This window comes from Wyeomyia smithii, chromosome 2 (genome assembly GCF_029784165.1).
Source record: "Wyeomyia smithii strain HCP4-BCI-WySm-NY-G18 chromosome 2, ASM2978416v1, whole genome shotgun sequence".
Classification (NCBI taxonomy): domain Eukaryota; kingdom Metazoa; phylum Arthropoda; class Insecta; order Diptera; family Culicidae; genus Wyeomyia; species Wyeomyia smithii.
In genome coordinates, this window is record NC_073695.1 from 68,672,518 (window position 1) to 68,694,112 (window position 21,595).

The 21,595-nt window shown below is 33.1% G+C and overlaps 1 protein-coding gene across 1 annotated transcript in view; it reads left to right on the forward strand.

The window, feature by feature from the left end:
• LOC129725269 (uncharacterized) overlaps positions 1 to 21,595 on the forward strand; it is a 624,604-nt gene that overhangs the window by 581,369 nt on the left and 21,640 nt on the right. Inside the window, exon 14 of the mRNA XM_055680865.1 lies at positions 11,462 to 11,621. Within this exon, the coding sequence (XP_055536840.1) occupies positions 11,462 to 11,621 (160 nt within the window). The remainder of the gene's footprint in view (positions 1 to 11,461; positions 11,622 to 21,595) is intronic.

The following is a 21,595-nucleotide window of genomic DNA, read 5'->3' on the forward strand; positions in this document are numbered from 1 at the left end:
CTTTGGCATAACAGATAGCCCGGGGTAGGTGAAATTTTCCAGCAAATCTGCTGAGAAGTGTCAAAATTCTATAATAATAATAATAATAATAATAATAATAATAATAATAATAATAATAATAATAATAATAATAATAATAATAATAATAATAATAATAATAATAATAATAATAATAATAATAATAATAATAATAATAATAATAATAATAATAATAATAATAATAATAATAATAATAATAATAATAATAATAATAATAATAATAATAATAATAATAATAATAATAATAATAATAATAATAATAATAATAATAATAATAATAATAATAATAATAATAATAATAATAATAATAATAATAATAATAATAATAATAAAAATAATAATAATAATAATAATAATAATAATAATAATAATAATAATAATAATAATAATAATAATAATAATAATAATAATAATAATAATAATAATAATAATAATAATAATAATAATAATAATAATAATAATAATAATAATAATAATAATAATAATAATAATAATAATAATAATAAAAATAATAATAATAATAATAATAATAATAATAATAATAATAATAATAATAATAATAATAATAATAATAATAATAATAATAATAATAATAATAATAATAATAATAATAATAATAATAATAATAATAATAATAATAATAATAATAATAATAATAATAATAATAATAATAATAATAATAATAATAATAATAATAATAATAATAATAATAATAATAATAATAATAATAATAATAATAATAATAATAATAATAATAATAATAATAATAATAATAATAATAATAATAATAATAATAATAATAATAATAATAATAATAATAATAATAATAATAATAATAATAATAATAATAATAATAATAATAATAATAATAATAATAATAATAATAATAATAATAATAATAATAATAATAATAATAATAATAATAATAATAATAATAATAATAATAATAATAATAATAATAATAATAATAATAATAATAATAATAATAATAATAATAATAATAATAATAATAATAATAAAAATAATAATAATAATAATAATAATAATAATAATAATAATAATAATAATAATAATAATAATAATAATAATAATAATAATAATAATAATAATAATAATAATAATAATAATAATAATAATAATAATAATAATAATAATAATAATAATAATAATAATAATAATAATAATAATAATAATAATAATAATAATAATAATAATAATAATAATAATAATAATAATAATAATAATAATAATAATAATAATAATAATAATAATAATAATAATAATAATAATAATAATAATAATAATACTAATAATAATAATAATAATAATAATAATAATAATAATAATAATAATAATAATAATAATAATAATAATAATAATAATAATAATAATAATAATAATAATAATAATAATACTAATAATAATAATAATAATAATAATAATAATAATAATAATAATAATAATAATAATAATAATAATAATAATAATAATAATAATAATAATAATAATAATAATAATAATAATAATAATAATAATAATAATAATAATAATAATAATAATAATAATAATAATAATAATAATAATAATAATAATAATAATAATAATAATAATAATAATAATAATAATAATAATAATAATAATAATAATAATAATAATAATAATAATAATAATAATAATAATAATAATAATAATAATAATAATAATAATAATAATAATAATAATAATAATAATAATAATAATAATAATAATAATAATAATAATAATAATAATAATAATAATAATAATAATAATAATAATAATAATAATAATAATAATAATAATAATAATAATAATAATAATAATAATAATAATAATAATAATAATAATAATAATAATAATAATAATAATAATAATAATAATAATAATAATAATAATAATAATAATAATAATAATAATAATAATAATAATAATAATAATAATAATAATAATAATAATAATAATAATAATAATAATAATAATAATAATAATAATAATAATAATAATAATAATAATAATAATAATAATAATAATAATAATAATAATAATAATAATAATAATAATAATAATAATACTAATGATAATAATAATAATAATAATAATAATAATAATAATAATAATAATAATAATAATAATAATAATAATAATAATAATAATAATAATAATAATAATAATAATAATAATAATAATAATAATAATAATAATAATAATAATAATAATAATAATAATAATAATAATAATAATAATAATAATAATAATAATAATAATAATAATAATAATAATAATAATAATAATAATAATAATAATAATAATAATAATAATAATAATAATAATAATAATAATAATAATAATAATAATAATAATAATAATAATAATAATAATAATAATAATAATAATAATAATAATAATAATAATAATAATAATAATAATAATAATAATAATAATAATAATAATAATAATAATAATAATAATAATAATAATAATAATAATAATAATAATAATAATAATAATAATAATAATAATAATAATAATAATAATAATAATAATAATAATAATAATAATAATAATAATAATAATAATAATAATAATAATAATAATAATAATAATAATAATAATAATAATAATAATAATAATAATAATAATAATAATAATAATAATAATAATAATAATAATAATAATAATAATAATAATAATAATAATAATAATAATAATAATAATAATAATAATAATAATAATAATAATAATAATAATAATAATAATAATAATAATAATAATAATAATAGTTCTAATATATCGCAAAATCCGTTTATGGGATGTTAACGCTAACAGGTTGGTTTGTTCAGTAATCAGAATAGCAGTACTGCTATCCGAGTTTTAAAGGCGTCAACAAAAAACTTGAAAACAGCTGGAATGAAAGTTAACAAGCACCATTTTTTAAATTATCAGAGCACCAACAAATTTAGAAAAACATCAAGGTGTTGAGCCAAAGCCAAAGCCTTGGTGCTACATTCTGATTCGGAACTTGACCTTCTGTTTATCTATACACAGACTTCGCAGCCGACTGTACAGGACAATTGCGGGGCTAGCGCTACGATCCTACTGACAGTAACAGTCTTTTCCGAGCCAAGACTCGATCCCACGACAACTGGCTTGTTAGACCAGCATCGTACCTCGAAACCAACTGGGAGGCAACAGTCAAAAAAAAATCAAAAAGTGCTGAGGTTGTTAAGAATTTATAGCAATAAAAATTATCACGCTCTTAGATTTTAAAAGGACACTCAAAACAATAAAAATTTTGGAAATATTTCAAAAACGCACATGTTTAGAAAGTCAATTCCCAAGAGGTTTGTGATTTAAAAATACTATTGAAGTCTTATTGCATCGGAGCGTTTTCATGCCAAATGATCTTTGTTCGAATATCGACCATTTTCGATTTAAATCTTTGCACACATAGTTGACTTCGCAAATTGAGTACCTATTTTCCGAGGGTAAAGAAATTTTTCAAGCTCAACATTAGTTTCCTAGAGGGACGTATGCATTTAGGCATAGATTTTGTTCAAAGCTTTGTAACTATTAAACCATTGCATGCAGAGAAAAACTGACTGAAAACGAATTGTAGACAATTTATAGTACTTTACACGCCCGTGAGAGTATTTTCATGCGTGTCACCTTTAGAAGGGTTACAACTGCAAATAGAAATTATCGATTATTATGCGCGTCTTCCTTAAGAGATGATGCCAAAATGCGTTCGCCCTTTTAGGAATCTAGTCTTGAATCTGGAAAAACCCTCCATCTGTGAAAAATACTCAGTTTGATAACCAAATACGTTTGCAAAGTTTCATCCAAATCGAAAATTGTTGATTAAATTTTACCGAATTCCCAGATCATTTAGCACGGAAACGCTCATCATTAAATTACTATTATTTTAAAAACATTATTAACGTTGTAAAGCTTCACTTGCATATCTTAATATATCTTATCATATTGCTTAACTTTTAACCATAAAATACACTGGTTGACGGAAGCGAAAAAAATGTTGTTCTAAATAGAATATAGCTTTTTAACCATTCTTTTGAAAATTGATGCTCCTAGTGTATGCAGAAGTGCGTTGAACTGCGTCCGAGTAATTGCTCGCCGGGCTCGTCACTTCTACATTGGCTTACGGGAAAACTCAGTCAAGCCTCTGAAAAAGCTATCTTCACTAGTGGGAGAACGCAAAAGCTTTCTCAATATCCTACAACTCGTTCTTAGAAAAATGGCGAGTGTAGAAAGAAATAAAAATAGCACCGAATGGTGTTGATTTAGACACAAATCTTTTTAGCCGGTCCAAGATCGTAAAGTATTAGGCTACTGAGAAATGACTTTGGATATGATTATGTATGCCGATGAAATAAAAAACAAGTTTGTTTTTTTTTTGACCATAGTGGAGTAGGAATTTCGCACAGCTGTCACTCGTGAACAGCTTGCCAAGTAATATAAATTAGGACCACGTTCTATAACACATAAAATTTCCGGGAAATTTGCTTTTATGAAAGGTGGCAATTTTTTTTTCGAACTCATCAGAACGATTCAATTTGAAAAGTCAAAATCATAACATCCAGAATTAATTATTACGATCGATAAGCGGAGTCTTGCTTTCAAACAGAATTTCAAAGAAATTTTTGAGTGGTGAATAATAATGTCTATTCGGAACTCTGCATCAAAATGACAGTTCGCTAGTGTATTTATGACCCCAAAAGTCCAATTATAGCTGGACCGTTCTATTTTATTTCTTAATTATTGTTTGATTCATTTCAAAAATAATGCAAACGAATGTCATTTTGATGTTTGATATGTGATGAATATTCAAATTTCCGTATCAGTGAAAGAGCTGAAAAGCCTGATTTCAGAATCAATTTAATGTTTCATTTTGATCAGCGACAATCGCAACAATGTGCTACTTGGAGTGAAAATGTTCAATGAAGAAAATGGACGGAGTATATATAATTGAATATAATCAAGTTTAATCAAGAGTGACGGTGAGCAACGAAATGCGTTGTAGATTTATATATTGAGCCGTACCATGCCACGGGACCTATCATCCAATATCAACCATTTTTGCTTTATATGAAACTTTGCACTCGCATTTGTCTTAGCAAACTGAGAATTTTCCCCGGTTAGAAAACTTTTCTATACTCAAAAGTAATTTTCCAATGGGCTTTATGTATGTTAGCAAACACTTTTAAAACCTCTTTCTTGAAAGTTTTTAAAGAGTTGTAGCGAATTTATAATTCTTTGTAAAAAATATACACTGAGAAAAAAAATATTTTTAGCTAAATGGATAAAAATAAACACTGAAATTTAAATATAATACTAAAAGGTATACAGCCCTAGGCGTTGTATGAAATGATGACGTAGGACAAATTTAAATATTGATTTTCACTCTTGTTTAACATATTTCACTACGCCTGTTATATACCGTGTATCTAACACAGGTATAGGGGGCTCCACTTGCTATCGTGTTAAGAATAAGAATGAAGTTGAATTTTCTACACACAATCTTTTGTATTGAGTTGAGCGTAAATTTTTGCATTGAAGGCGTAGCCACGTAGTCTCGAGAAAGCGGAACGAAACAAAACATTTTCGATACTACTGAGTAATTTTCATAAGCACCAACAGAAAATTTGTGCTTTTCCGATGCAGTCCTGCAGCATACGATAGTACCTATTGCTGTCGTATGCAAAATAAAGGTTAAGTGTTCCACAGTGCCTAAAACCTGACTCGTACGCAGCTCCCGTTTCCTAATGCCGCGTTCCTCTAACATCCATACTCCTACCGTGTGACGAACAAGAATGAAGCAGAATTTTCTACACGCCGTCTTTTGTACGGAGTTGAGCGTAGATTTTTGCGTTGAAGCAGTGGCCACGCAGTCTCGAGAAAGAGAAACGAAACAAAACACTTTGTTGAGTCAGAATATGTGAGCAGTGAAAATTTTTCCGTCCATGTTACCTTGTGACCTTGGAACTTTTCACCTATTTTCACCATTAAGCAGTAAAGCAACAATGTTAAACATTATATCATAAAATTGTCACACAATTTATTTATCCACCGACACATAAATGACTAAGATGCATTGAGTCGTTCGCTTGCTATAATTGTTTGAAATCTGACGTACCATTTGCCAGTTTTAATTTCAATTTTACAAAATGTAATGTAGCAAAAGAGACGTAGTTCGATTTTTCTTTGATTTTGAAGTAGAATTACATCATATGGCAACAAAGGAGCGCAAATTGACGAATTTTCTAATGTTTCCACATTAAAAAAGCTGTGTAGGTCATCCGTGCTAAAGCAATATCATTTTCAGAAGTTTACTCTGAATCCTTTGAAGCATCTTCATTCTGGTTGTATAACAACTTGTCCAAATGGGGACTGCATATAACATTGCTGGTATTAATATTTGTTTGTAATTGAACAGTATATTCTGGAAACAAAGTCTAGAAATTCTGTTGATAAGAGGATACAAACATTTTATATATGTATTGCACTTTGTCTGGATATTCTCAATGTGCTCTTTGAAGGATTTTTATCATAAATTACCCCTAAATGTTTAACTTAGTCAGACCAATTTAAGATTGCACCACTCATCTTAACAATATTGGTGGGCTTGAGAAAAGAAGCTCTTGGTTTATGAGGAGAAACCATTAATCGTGTTTTAGATGCATTACGAGAAATCTTCCATTTCTGCAAATATGAAGATAATATATCTAGACTATTTTGCAGCCTACTGCATATGACACGGAGGCTTTTTCCTTTTACGGAAATGCTTGTATCGTCACAAAACAGAGATTTATCACATTCTGTTGGTAAATCAGGAAGATCAGAAGTAAAAATATTACATAAAACTGAGCCCAACATACTTCCATTAGGTACACCAGCTCTAACACGCAATCTATCAGATTCACTATTCAAATAGTTGACCTGAAAAGTGCGGTCTGTCAAGTAACTTTGTATCATTTTTGTGATGTAAAGAGGAAAACGGAAATTGGACATTTTAGTCGGATGCTTTTTCTATGTCTAGAAGAGCAGCTCCAGTGGATTAACCTTCAGATTTATTAGTACGAATCATATTAGTTACTCTAAGTAACTGATGATTAGTCGAATGCCCATGGCGAAATCCAAACTGCTCATTTGCAAAAATTGAATTTTCATTGATGTGTCATCTTTCTATTAAAAATCATTCTTTCACAAAGTTTGCTAATAGAAGAGAGTGAACTAATTAGACGATAACTTGATGCTTCAGCTGGATTTTTTTCAGGTTTTAAAATTGGAGTGGCTTTGGCATTTTTTCATTTTGAGGGAAAATATGCTAATTCAAAGCATCTGTTAAAAATTCTCATCAAGAAATTTAAAGAGCTTTCGGGAAGTCGTTTGAAGAGGATATAAAAGAACCCATCATCTCCTGGTGCTTTAATGTTTTTGAAGTTCTTCATAATAGTTCGTATTTCAGTCAAGTTTGTTTTCAGTACCTCTTCAGGAAGCAATTCTTGAGTGGTGATCTAATCATACTTTTGTGATACTTCATTTTCAACAGGACTCATTACGCTCAAATTGAAATTATGAACATTCTCGGACTGCTGGGCACGTTTTTGAGCTTTTTGTTCATTCGTAAGAAATATGTGGTCACCATCCTTGAGGACTGGAATGGGTTTCGAAGGTTTCTTTAGAACCTTCGAAAGCTTCCTGAAAGGTTTGAAATATGGTTTTAGTTGTTCAACTTCTCTCATAAAATTTTCATTTCGCAAGAAAGTGAATCTATGTTTGATTTCCGTTTGTAAATCTGCAAAAATAACTTTCAAAGCTGATTCACGAGTAATTAAGCACAGATCTAGTGGAACATGAAACAGTTTCACGGGATATGGAAAAAGTTCTAGGGATCAGAATCGAAATCAGCATGAGTTAACAAATCACTGCATGCATGACTTTGATTTGTTAATACCAAATCAATTGTGGATGGATTCCTTACAAAAGAAAAACATGTAGGACCATTCAGAAATAAAACTGAATAAAATCCAGCCGAGCAATCGTTAAACAATATTTTTCCATTGAAGTTGCTTTGTGCATTATTCCATGCATAATTTAGATTAAATTTAGATTTATTTCTCGTAAGTTTTTGTAAATCTCCCTAGAAATGATTTTTCTGCTTATCAGTGCATTGAAAGGGTAAATACACTGTGGCTATTAATAAACCAATATCTGTTTCAAATTCGATTCCCAAACTTTCAATAACCTTCGTTTCAAGATGGGGCATAACACGATGTTTTACTCGACGGTGGATAACTATTGCAACTCCACCTCCGGCAACATCAATTCCATCGAACCTGTAAACTATATAGTTGGGGTTTCTTTTTAGTTTAATGTTATGCTTTAAAAGCGTTTCAGTCATAACTGCAATTTGCACATTTTGGACTGTTAAAAATTAAAAAATTCATCTTCTTTCGCTTTTAAAGAGCGAGCATTCCAATTTAGAAAATTTACAGCATTATTTATGGTCACTGCTGAATTTCAATTTCATAACAATATCAGATGTAAATTTTATACCTACATGAACAGCGTCGTACATCGAGTTACAATTCAACAGAGCGGACATTAACAGCAGCATGGATTGTTGTAGGTAGTCAATCTTCTCGGGAGTTGGACTACCTAAATCAACACTGCCTGACGTTTCAGCACCAAACAAACAAAAGTTTGTTGCTGTTTGCATTTGAAATTTTACCTGAAAGGACACTAGCATATGAAATGCCTAGTGGTGCCTGAGCAGGATAAATTGTTTTTAATTTGTTGTTTTCTAAATTTAGAATATTACCTACAGACACACTAGCTACAGGAAATGCTGGTGATGCCTGAACAGGATTGAATATTATTGACAACAGGTTGTTTCGAATACCTACGCTGTCAGGAAAAAATAATTTTTGACCTCACAGGACAATCCTAGAAATTTGATTTGTGTTTACCCTCACAATTTACACATTTGAAATTATCAGTGGTCTCTTTCACAGGACAGATGTCCTTTTTGTGAGAGGAGTGACATAGCTTCTAAAGTTTCAACACCAGTAAGTCTATGTAAATCGAGTGTACCAAACCAAGGAGAACGTTTCAAAATCATCAATTCAGAATTTTATTCTGAATCCTAAAAAGCGTTTTTTACCTTGTTAAACAACAAATAGACCAGATCGGTACAGCATAAAGCATTGCTGGTCTAAAAATTTATTTGTAAATCAAAAGTTTATTCTTTAAACAAAGTTAAGAATTTCTGTTAATGGGAGGATATAAACATCTCGTATATTTGATGCACTTTGCTTGTATACTCTCAATGTGCTCTTTGAAAATAAGTTTTTATCGTAAATTAGTCCCAAGTACTTAACCTTGTGAGACCAACTTAAAGTAGCCCTAGTTTTATGAGGAAAAATTTTCAATTGAGGTTTAGAAGCATTAGGAGAGATTTTCCACTTTTGCAAGCAGGAAGAAAAAATATCTAAACTTTTCACAAAGACTTTTTTATTTTACGGAAAACAATTAATCTCTTATTTTTTGTCTCTCTATGATTATATAACCATCAAGGTGTAGCTAACCTTTTGTAGTTTCCATAACAAGAAATAAGATTTAATGAAAAAAAAATGATTTATCTTCTAATTTATGATAATGAATTTTGAATATTTTTGCTATTTTTTTCTATGTTGTTCCTAAATGTTTTTGCACGGTGTATATTATTTGTTTAAAACTTGAAATAATATTCTACAGCTTTGCCGAAGACGTCACATCAATTGAACAAACCGTTCTGGCTCTAAAAATTGTAATCATCAATTCCCAAAAATTCCAAAAATTAGTCGTGGTTTAAACAAAAATGCTACTAGCACAAATTGACATCCTTAGCCCATAGAAACATCTGTGCAAATTTTTTAAAAAGACCGCCTTCTTTTTTATGGAAATGTACAGCTGCAATGCCTAAATTTGGTGTTTGTTGAAATGCATAGGCCTTTTTAGAATGTTACTTTTGACTCGAAACATTTTTCCACCCGATTAGCTTTTCAAGACGAATATATGTCAAATAATGAAATCTCGGTAATGGACGATAGGTCAATTGGCATGGAATAGCTCTTGATCACATTCACATCCAGCTTTCAACGCACTATTTAACGGACACTATGACAAATGCTTGAACATTTTTACCATGAGTTTGAGAACTCTCCTTGCACAAAAATTCAAAGCGCTTTAGTTTTAGAAAATCACTGGAATTATTCGAACGCAAAAGCAGGAGTAGACGAACAGCAACAAACATTGCAAAATCTAAAATTATTTCCTTGGCTGAAATCAAAAGAGTGCCAGCGAGTGACGTATGGAAAGAACCGCGCCAGAGTTCACATGTTAGCTACAGCTACAGCATTTCACAATATATAGACTTATTGCGAAGGTATAGAAAATCAATTCAATAAAAATATAAACCACACTCCCTATGCGTATTTCATCCATTACCCATTTCGGCACTTGTGCTTATTATGTCCTTAATTCCCCAGCCAATCACTTTGCTATGTTGACATTTCTACCTTTACGTCACACCGACCCATGTGGCATTTTACGCATCACATGATAGCAAAACTGTACCGACATGAGAACCCCACTATCAAATCATAGTATTGATTTATTGTGAGATTCATAAAATTTATTTACTAGATACAAGCGTCGCATATACAATTTTCTGATTACAGTATAAATTAAAATAAATTAATTTTAGGTTATCGAAATCAGTTAAAAAAACCCGCTTGCGGAACACACATAGTTATTTCCCAAGCCTGCAGATAGTGAAATGCACGAGTTTACACTCAACTTACTGAAACTATCAGCATAATTACGCACAAAAAAGTTAACTTTTCGCTAGCGGATACAGCTGATAAAGCAGTTTTGCTAACTGATACAGCCTCCTTAAAAAGTGTTACAAATTTTATCATGTAGACTTCATACCATAATTGACAATACCGACAATTTTAGGCAATCATCTCATGCATCTTGATTTTAACTTCACTTTCGCCCAATCATGTCTCGAATCATAGGTAGACCCAAAAATCAAAAGAAAGTTGCAACACCGTGACCAAAAAATACAGCCGTTATATCGAATCCAACCCTGCCTGTTCCAGCGCAGACGACGGAAAATCCATCCTCTGACCCAATTGGGATAATTGGTCGCTTTCTATTCTAGAAATGTGAACAAGTTCTCTCGGTTATGCCTGTGCCTATTAACAAAACAGTGCGCCATCCTGTCCGAACAATTGGAGAGTATCCAGTTCACAAAAAACCTTTGTTCTACCTTTTACGCATCGTTTTTCCCAGCACTAACTTCTCGCATTTTTGCTTCTTTATTCCAATCTACGAACAGGTTTACCTCGTGTTCCGGGGCGGTGGCAAGCACCAGGACGATACCCACGGGTTGGGCATCAAGCCATCTGGCGCAAAATTCATTAGCCGCAGTCACGGCCGAACGTTCGCTAATGCTAGTAGCGTGACAACATCCACCGCACAACTAGGTGGTAATATGGGTAAGCCGCTAGACTATTTCAGAGTGGGTTATAATGTGTGCATGCGCTGCTGGATCCGTGCTTACGCGCGACAGCTGTACTACAGAGTTAACTTACGTCCTTTTCCAACAATTTGAAAAAGATGTTCCTGCTTTTCATTTTCCAGTGGTAATAGCTGCTTACGGTGGAATTAACGGTTTTGATTACATTTTCGGCGAATGCATTCATGTATGCGTCTCATTGCTGTGTACTACAATGCACTTCGAGGCAGGATGCAACCTGGGCTTCTCGAACGACCCGCGTTGCTATTAATTTTCATGTAGAGAAAATCCAAATTGCGTCCGAAGTATTATTCAACCATACAATAATACCGTTGTCTTAATAACAAGCGTTCTACATCAAAACGGACTTTCGTGATATCTTCAACTCTAGTTTCTGTCAGCAGCTCCATTTAGAATATATTGAAATCACCCATTGCCCTTCCAGTTGGTCTCGGAGTACGATGCTGGCCTAACAAGCAGGTCATCCTAGGTTCGAGGAGAGTTCGGGAGAGACTGTCCTGTGTTAGTGTCAGTAGCATCGTAGTGCCTAGCCTCGCAATTGTCCTGTGCATCAAACATTAAGCTGCGAAGTCTGTGTATAAGAAAAAGAAAGACAAGCTCCGAATCGGAATGTAAACACCAAAGCTTCGATTTGCTTTGAAATCACCCATTCCAGTTTCATCGAATGCGTTCGCTAATTCCATTCCGCGAAAGCTCAGCTTGATTTTATCATAGAAGTTGCCCTTTATTCAACATTCGTTCATTAAACTCCGTGAAACCGTCATGAAACGTTCCCACTCGTATTTGATTCAGAAAATTAGATAATTTCCAAGAGGTGGAGAACACTTCAACACTCAAGAGTAATTTTGAATACGCTTGTCACAAAACGAGCCAATTCAAATTTTTTACCTAAATTTGTATAATAGAATAGAATTCATATCCTATTACTTTTAAATTATTGTTTTGTTTAAGTATTATCAACTCTCTGCAACCCGTTCCTAGCCAGTTTAAAGAGGTATGAGCTGCTTGAAATAAATTTGGTAACTAAAATGCCTACAACGTTTGCAAAATTTACACTTTAGTTTAAGAACTAGTTCTTCTCTCTTGCAAAACACTAAGTTTTCTAAGCCATACATGCAAAGTTTCGTCAGTATCCAAACTACTCAATATTGGTCCACCTGTCATTTGGCAAAGATTTACTCTATAATCTGCGTCAGTAATCAAGATCCACAAACCCACAACAGCTAGCTTTACCATGATTAACGACATAAATAGGATTGTTTGGTTTATTAGCGCAGACAAGCATTCGAATCCCTAGGTACGCATGCTGCTCAGATGTTTGCATAATGTAAATTAACCTCACAAAATTCAATTAAACAACGTTCTCACATTGCACGCATATGTAGGGACATTGGCTTCGTTCGTTCGCAAAAAGACGGTAGCCAATGACAATGCCAGGCACTGAGGTGATTCCAATTTCATACCAATGTTATGAAATTTCACCCAACATATAATCATCGGATTAGGACATATGCATAAACGTGGTTCTCCCTGTAATGTGTGAATACCAGCATGAGTAGCTTCCTGATTACCGGACACGTGCCACTTGTCAGCCATACTGACTGATGTTTTGTGGCCGAACTGAATACAAAACCGAGTGATTCAACAGCCCATAAACTACATCCACGTTGGCTTATAGTATACACCATAGAAGTGCATACGTGTTTATACAGTTTGCGCATTTGATATGCTTTCCCGAGCTTGCTCGTGTTTGAAAATTTCTTGTTCCCTTGTTGTTCCACTCGACAAAGCAATTATCGCAATAGTCGTTATTGTCGTGCGAATTGCTGTTTTGAAATGTGCTAATTTTACGGCAGAATAAATGACGAAAATGTAGGCTTCGTCTGTCTGTGTCATCAGAACAATGGTGGCATAATTATTCCAATACCAAGATTGATTATTTGAATCCATACCTGCTTAAAAAGTGGTTTAACAGACAATCATAAACTCAACCGATTACCGCTTCGTCTATGAATGGAATATTGTAGAAGTTAATTGATATTTCGATTAAATAATGAGCATAAAACTGAGCCAAAACTTCATTTCTAATACTACACGAGAGTTTTATATAAGATTTATTCTCTTCAAATTCTTGTCCATGGAAAGTTAGCCAACAGTATTACAGGCGAAAATAAAAAATTAGGTACTAACGGGTGACAATAATGGTGGTCCCCGTGGTTCTGTGGTTAGCGATGTCGGTCGGCTAGCTCTCCCACACGGTTGTGATATCGGGTTCGATTACCGATCGAGTCGAGGATCTTTTCGAGCTGGAAATTTTCTCGACTCAGCACTGGGGCACGGTGTATCGTTGTACTTTTCCTACACATACAAAATGTGCCAAAAACAATATCGATAATGAATTCTCTCAACTAATCTAGTTGATCGAGACCGCTATTAGCCCCATGGCTAAGCGTGCGATATTGTGTTTGTTGGGTGACAATAATTTGGAATTTATTTGAGGCTCTCTCCACAACAAACACGCTCAGAGAGAAATGAGAATATATATAAGAAAACTTTCTCTTTCTTCTATATGCCAGTATTGTTTGTTTTGTTCATATATACTGTTCGTATATTCTGTTTAAGATAGCGACGAAACAAGAAGCATTTCGCAAGCGCATTGTACAGTTCGCTATAAACTGTTCAATAATTTTGGCAAAAAGTTCACGATAAACCATTTTGAAAGCGAAAATCTTCCGATTTCTATTGTGTATGATTTCCTGTAAACCTCATCTCTAGCCTGCCAGGAAGGTAATGGAAGACCGGCCAGAGTAGTAGACAGAAAAGGACTTTTTCCGTTTCGTCAAAATCATAGTTCAAACCTAGTGGTTTGGCTATCTATCGAAATGTATACCAGAACGAATGTTTGAACGAAACTATGATTCCATTTTTCCAAAACACCATACCGGTGAAAAGTATGTGTTTTGGTCAGATAAAATATCATCACCTCACGTTAAACAACACAAACGTTTCTGAACGACTCCATTTGTACCCCAAATACGCAACCCAACGAATCTACCTCAGTGTCGTCCAATCGAAGATTTCTTCGGGATTTTGAAAACGAAATGCGAACGGTTGATTGGTAGAATCAAAAGACGCATTCGAAAAGCGAACTTTAAGACCGTACAACGCTCTTCCTTCGGCATTATAAGAAAGCTTCGTCGAAAGCCCGGTAACGGACCTTTCTCAAATGTTCATTATTTTTCGTTAGTTTATAATGTTTAGTAAATTAGTTTTTTCTACAAGTTCATCCAACTTTTTTAGTTGTCACCCGTTATAAAAAAACGGTTCTGATTTTGAACTACCAACAGTCAAATATAAGAGCGTATACCACCTTCATTTGCCGCTCAAAAGTAGTGTGGGAATGTAACCTCTGGATTTGGATTAGGATTTGAATTTTAACTTGAACATGGACTTTGGTTGATATTTGGAACTTGGACTTGGAACTTGTACTTAAAACTAGCATTTGGAACTTAGACATGGACTTGGACTTGGACCTGGACTTGGACTTGGACTAGGGTTTGCAATCCCGGGAACGATTTCCCGGGAAATAGCTTTTCCCGGGATTCCCGGATCCCGGGAACAGAAATATTGATTCCCGGGATCCCGGGATTCCCGGGTTCCGCGAAAAAATTTGTAAGATTTACTATAGTTTCTTGTGCAATAGTGCAATAAAATTAGATACGTCAAACTGGTGCGACCTGAAAAAAATTATTTAATAAAACTCAAAGTCAATATAGTATTTTAACGTAAAAATCATCTTTGCATGTTAATTATCAGGCATTCATATGCACTAAGACTGACTCATTTTAAATCGTATTGAACTGATTATTCAGTATTCTATCGTTTCCTTCCGGTTTGTGGATCGAATAACGAAATAAGGTAGTTAGATAACCAAAATTCTTTCTCGGAATCTCACGCTCTAATCAACGGTGAGATAAACTTCAAAAGGGTTTGAAATGTTGTTCTGTCAATTTGAGACTAGATTTGAGACGCAGTTTATTTAAAAAAATCGCAAACATATTTAATAAAAAATAGCGATTAGATTTGCTACCGCTCAAGTAACTGGTTTACTGTAGTGTAAAAAATATTTTGCCCAAAAATTCCGTACCAAATATGGCAAACATTTTTCTCGTTTCACTCAGTTTTCTTTTCAACAAACTGAAAGAATCGGACACCAGTTTTCAATTAAATGTATCAAGAGCTGTGATCGGTGTTTCGAAAGTATTCTATATTCAGCAGACTTGAGCAAAGTTTTACAGAAGACATATAAATAACATTTTTAAGCTTAAAGGAAAATAGTCAGTGGATCTGAAGCGATTGTTTGACGACATGAAGACCCTTAATCCTCCTCTTCTGCAAATATATGCTACAAAAATCGATCACGAATTTCTGATGTTATTCAATTCATTTTCAAGTGTTTTGTATCTCATTTGTTTTTTTTTGTACTTCATGCGAACTTAGAATGAAATTATAAACAATTTTTTGTTGCCTTTTACTGATAAACTTCATTTAAAATCTCATTTTTGCTAAAAAATGTTCCCTTCCCGGTTCTCGGGAATTCCCGGGAAATGAGATTTTTCATTCCCGTTTCCCGGGAAATCGATTCCCGGGAATATTGCAAACCCTAACTACTTGGACTTGGACTTGGACTTGGACTTGGACTTGGACTTGGACTTGGACTTGGACTTGGACTTGGACTTGGACTTGGATTTGGACTTGGACTTGGACTTGGACTTGGACTTGGACTTGGACTTGGACTTGGACTTGGACTTGGACTTGGACTTGGACTTGGACTTGGACTTGGACTTGGACTTGGACTTGGACTTGGACTTGGACTTGGACTTGGACTTGGACTTGGACTTGGACTTGGACTTGGACTTGGACTTGGACTTGGACTTGGACTTGGACTTGGACTTGGACTTGGACTTGGACTTGGACTTGGACTTGGACTTGGACTTGGACTTGGACTTGGACTTGGACTTGGACTTGGACTTGGACTTGGACTTGGACTTGGACTTGGACTTGGACTTGGACTTGGACTTGGACTTGGACTTGGACTTGGACTTGGACTTGGACTTGGACTTGGACTTGGACTTGGACTTGGACTTGGACTTGGACTTGGACTTGGACTTGGACTTGGACTTGGACTTGGACTTGGACTTGGACTTGGACTTGGACTTGGACTTGGACTTGGACTTGGACTTGGACTTGGACTTGGACTTGGACTTGGAACACGGAACGTGGAACTCGGAACTTGGAACTCGGAACTTGGAACTCGGACCTTTAAGCTCGGAACTTGGAACTCGGAACTTGGAACTCGGAACTCGGAACTCGGAACTCGAAACTTGGAGCTTGGAACTTGGAACTCGGAACTTGGAACTCGGAACTTGTAACTTGGAACTTGGAACTCGGAACTTGAAACTCGGAACTTGGAACTCGGAACTTGGAACTTGGAACTCGGAACTTGGAACTCGGAACTTGGAACTCGGAACTTGGAACTCGGAACTCGGAACTTGGAACTCGGAACTCGGAACTTGTAAATTAAAACTTGGAAATCGGAACATGAAACTCGTAATTCGGAACTTAAAACTCGAACTTTGGACTTGGGACTTCCATAACTATTGTTCCATAACTACTTGAGCTTGAGCTTGAGCGATCGCACATTTCGTAATTGCTCCTCTGGTTGAATTTGAGCAGGTGAAGTTGCTCAAAGAACTACATATAGATGGCTATTTGAGATTAATTTCCCATCTTCAATGTAGTGTAGTAACAATTTAGTAGCTCCCGCTTTGTGTAGTAACAATTTAGTAGCTCCCGCTTCAGTCGAGCTTCGTAGCCGCAAGGTGACAGAGTCCGCTTTGACAAGCGAATGGTGATAGGTTCGAATCTTAGTAGAACCAAACCATTCGATCGCGAAAAGGACTTTAAGTATGGGTTTATTCTCAGGCTCTTCAACAAAAAATCTTCTATCCAGATTTAATAACCTCTCGTCTAAAGCTTCGATAATATCATAGACTATAGCACGTCTACGCTGTTAGAGTGATAACGTATGAGGAAAAAAATCCGAACAAACTTTCAATTCCAAATTAAAATCTTGGGCAACTTATTTTTCTATACTTGTTTGTTTATTCAAGTAATGTAATTCATTTACAAACCTCATAGGAAAAACTCAGCTCTACATCGCGTTGATTTCCTGACCCTCTGGGGTACTTGCCTTATAGCTTCCTGAATTCCGGATGTTTCAATTGTTTTGAGCTCCATCTTGATTTTTCTATCAAACAATCGACGTTTTTTGCTCTGTAACCTTTATGGTAAACCATTCGCTTCAAATTTGTTCAGAAAGCAAAGTGCATTTCGTTCGGAACCAGATTTTTATTTGAAGGTATGTTCATTCTCGAAGAGTTTGTCAATAATGTTTTTATCCATATCCAAGATCTTCAGAATAATGGAACACTTAACCACCATGTCATTACAGATGGATGCGAACAGGGAAATGCGTCTTACTCTCTCTCTCTCTCTCTCTCTCTCTCTCTATATATATATATATATATATATATATATATATATATATATATATATATATATATATATATATATATATATATATATATATATATATATATATATATATATATATATATATATATATATATATATATATATATATATATATATATATCTATTTTTTTTCGCTTATTTTCCGTCGGTCTAGTTCCGCCACTGTTGTGGCCAATCACCGACGCCCAGGGAGGCGACTCCACACCCAGGACCCTAACTAACGACCCGTTTATTAACGGACCGGCGCTAACGGCTTTACTTTCTCATGCGATGGAAGGCGTGATTCCAGAACTTTTTCGCCTCAGAAAATCTCCCGGTGTCGGCTAGGATTGAATCTAGACCAGTTGGGTTGGTTGAGAGTGGATCACGACACCTCACAACCACCTTTCTCTCTTTCTATCTTTCTCTTTCTCTCTCTCTCTCTCTCTCTCTCTCTCTCTCTTGCTTTCTCTTTCTCGCTATCTCTTGCTCCGCTTCTCCACAACCCATTTATGTATTCCAATCACCTCCTGCTGTTCTACGATCCATTGATCCAGCTTTCTGGCGTACTCTGCTGCCACGCCATCAGCCTTCAACCGCTGGATATTGAAACGCGTCGTCCTCTCAGTGCGAGATTTCAGCACGTTCGACAACCATGCGTGGATCTTACAAACGACGAGATAATGATCAGAGTTAATGTTTGATCTCCGAGAAGACCCAAAGTCAAAAACACCGAAAAAGGCCGATCATCAAACAGGACGAAATGACGGGGGCTTAGCGTGGTTGGTAACGTCTCCGCCAACCACGCTCGACGCCTGGGTTCGAATCCCAACGCCAACATAGGTGTCGATGGTTGTGGGGTGGCGTGATTCATTCACAACCAACCCAACTGGCGAGATTCAACTCTAGCCGACACCGGGAGATTTTCCGAGGCGAAAAATCGTAAGGGTCATAAGTTAGGGTCCCGGGTGGAGTCGCCTCCCGGGCGTCGGTGATTGGCACAACAGTGGCGGAACTAGACCGACGGATAATAAAGAATAAAAAACAGTACGAAATCGATCTGGGAGCAGACTTCTCCCTTTGGATTCCTCCAGGTGTGTTTCCGAATATTCGAACAAGGAAAATAGAAGCTCCAGATGGCCATTCCTCTGGCTGCGGCAAAGTTTATCAGCCCCAGGCCGTTTTCATTGGTTGACGAGTGAAGCTATACCTTCCAATGACTAGACGGGAGAATTCCTCCCTCCCAACCTGTGCGTTTGCTTCTCCGATGACGACTTTTACGTTGTTTTTTGTACACTCGTCATAGGTTCGTTTAAGCTTCTCATAGAACTCATCTTTGACGTCATCGGATTTGTCGTTTGTCGGTGCGTAGGTGTTGAATGAACTGTAGTTGAAGAATTTACCTTTATTGTGTTGAGGAATATATACGGTCATCTATGGCACTCCACCAAACGACTCTTGTTATCTGATTTTTCAGCAATACAAAACCGACGCCCCGTTCCGCTGCTCTGCCGCTACTATAGTAGATGTGATACTTAAAAGGGAACATTCATAAATGACGTAGCATTTGAGGGGGAAGGGTGGGGGTTGCAGTTTTGTGACGAAATGTGACGAGTGGGAGGGTGGGGGTTCAAGCCAAGCTACGTAGCAAACATGAAACTGAGAAATTTTTTTTTGACATTTTCTAATTGTTCTTTTTTATCACTGTTTTGTCTGCTTAGGGTCATTTTTATTCCTTGTCTTTTCTTGTTCATTAATGACTCAAGGTATGTTTTGGATAATGAAATTTGCAAAAAAAAAATGTTGGGGGGGGGGGTTGTTATAAAGCTACGTAATTATCTAGAGGGGGTCCTGACTTTGTGACGAAATGCTACGATGGGGGAGGAGGGGGTCAAAAAAACCTAAAAAAAGCTACGTCATTTATGGATGTTCCCAAAGAAGTGTGTTCAATAGGGATTACTGCAGAAATTTTCCGTTCTCCGGAATTTATCCATCAAACCTCCTGAATCGCTGCGATTTCGACTACCTGACGCTGTTCTAGTTCTTGAGCAAGCAAGCCAGGACGTTTCAAGTAGCGTAAGCCGGGGTGAGATTGTGCCATATAAACCAATTGTTTGTCAACCATCTCATGGCATTCACAAGACCAATTTTTCTTAAATACTGGGACTTTGATATACGTGGTTTGGGAGAGGTTTTTGACGTACGTGGTTGGGAGGAGTTTCGGTATGCTACCTTACCAGGGTCGCAATACATACATCCTGCTGAATGTGCTGCCATCTTAGGTGGAGCTGATGGGTTTTTTTTTGTCAGGGAATTAGAATTACGTTGTCCACTGATGTGAACTTCTGTTATATATCCCAGTCAATTGCTAAACGTGTTTCCTAGCAAAATACAATGACCACTATTGTTGAGTGATAAGGTACACGCTCCCAGTAGACTGGGACACGGTTATATGGGAAAAAAGCGATGGTGTTAGTTTTTCGCTCCCATGCACTTTTCGTGTTCCTTATTGGTCCTATAACAAAATTCACGTTCTGACGAACGGCTCATCATTGAATTTTTCCAGCAACACGCACTGCTACAGCATGCTGCGGGTACGGGTTTCAAAAGTATCAAACCAGACCATATCTAGCGAAAACCGTAAGTGTAATTTGGTGAATACAAGTACTTTATTCGTTCGGAAGAATCATACAAATATTGATTTGATTTGATAAAAATGTAAATGTTCCAAATTAGGACACAGAGCTCTGCATGACACGATAAACGCCAAATAGGAAAACGCTTCCCACCCCAAAACTTTGCTTCATATCGATGTGATACATGATGCTTATTGGCTCGAACATATTTGAAAACGAAAAAACTTGCATTTATGCGATGAAGCCCATTCTCCAGACCATTAAGCATGAAATGATTGCTCCACTGGTCAATATGAATCACTGTTTATATATATTATTTTCAATATTCGCTTACTGCAGATGCATGCCTTTATCCCCCTCGGTGAGAGCAACCAATAGAATAAAACGTTATTTATGAGCGCCAATAAAAGTTTCGTCTGCTGCAATTCCAGCCCCGGCATTGTCCAGCGTATAACTTAAGTTTAGAATCTACAACGCAACCGGAAATTAGATACGACCGGAAAGGACGCCCATTAGCATCGATGTTTCTGCACTTTTTTACTTCCCCAGCTGCTTGTGAGACAAATGAGGCGAAAATTATTACCAATAAACACGTTCGCATCCGAGAAAGCGTTAATAACTTACAATAACACCCTAGTGAATCAGATGGGGATTCTACGATTTATTGCCTGCTTTCTGCGTATGTTGGAAGGGATGCATTTTTTCGACACTCGAGACTGCC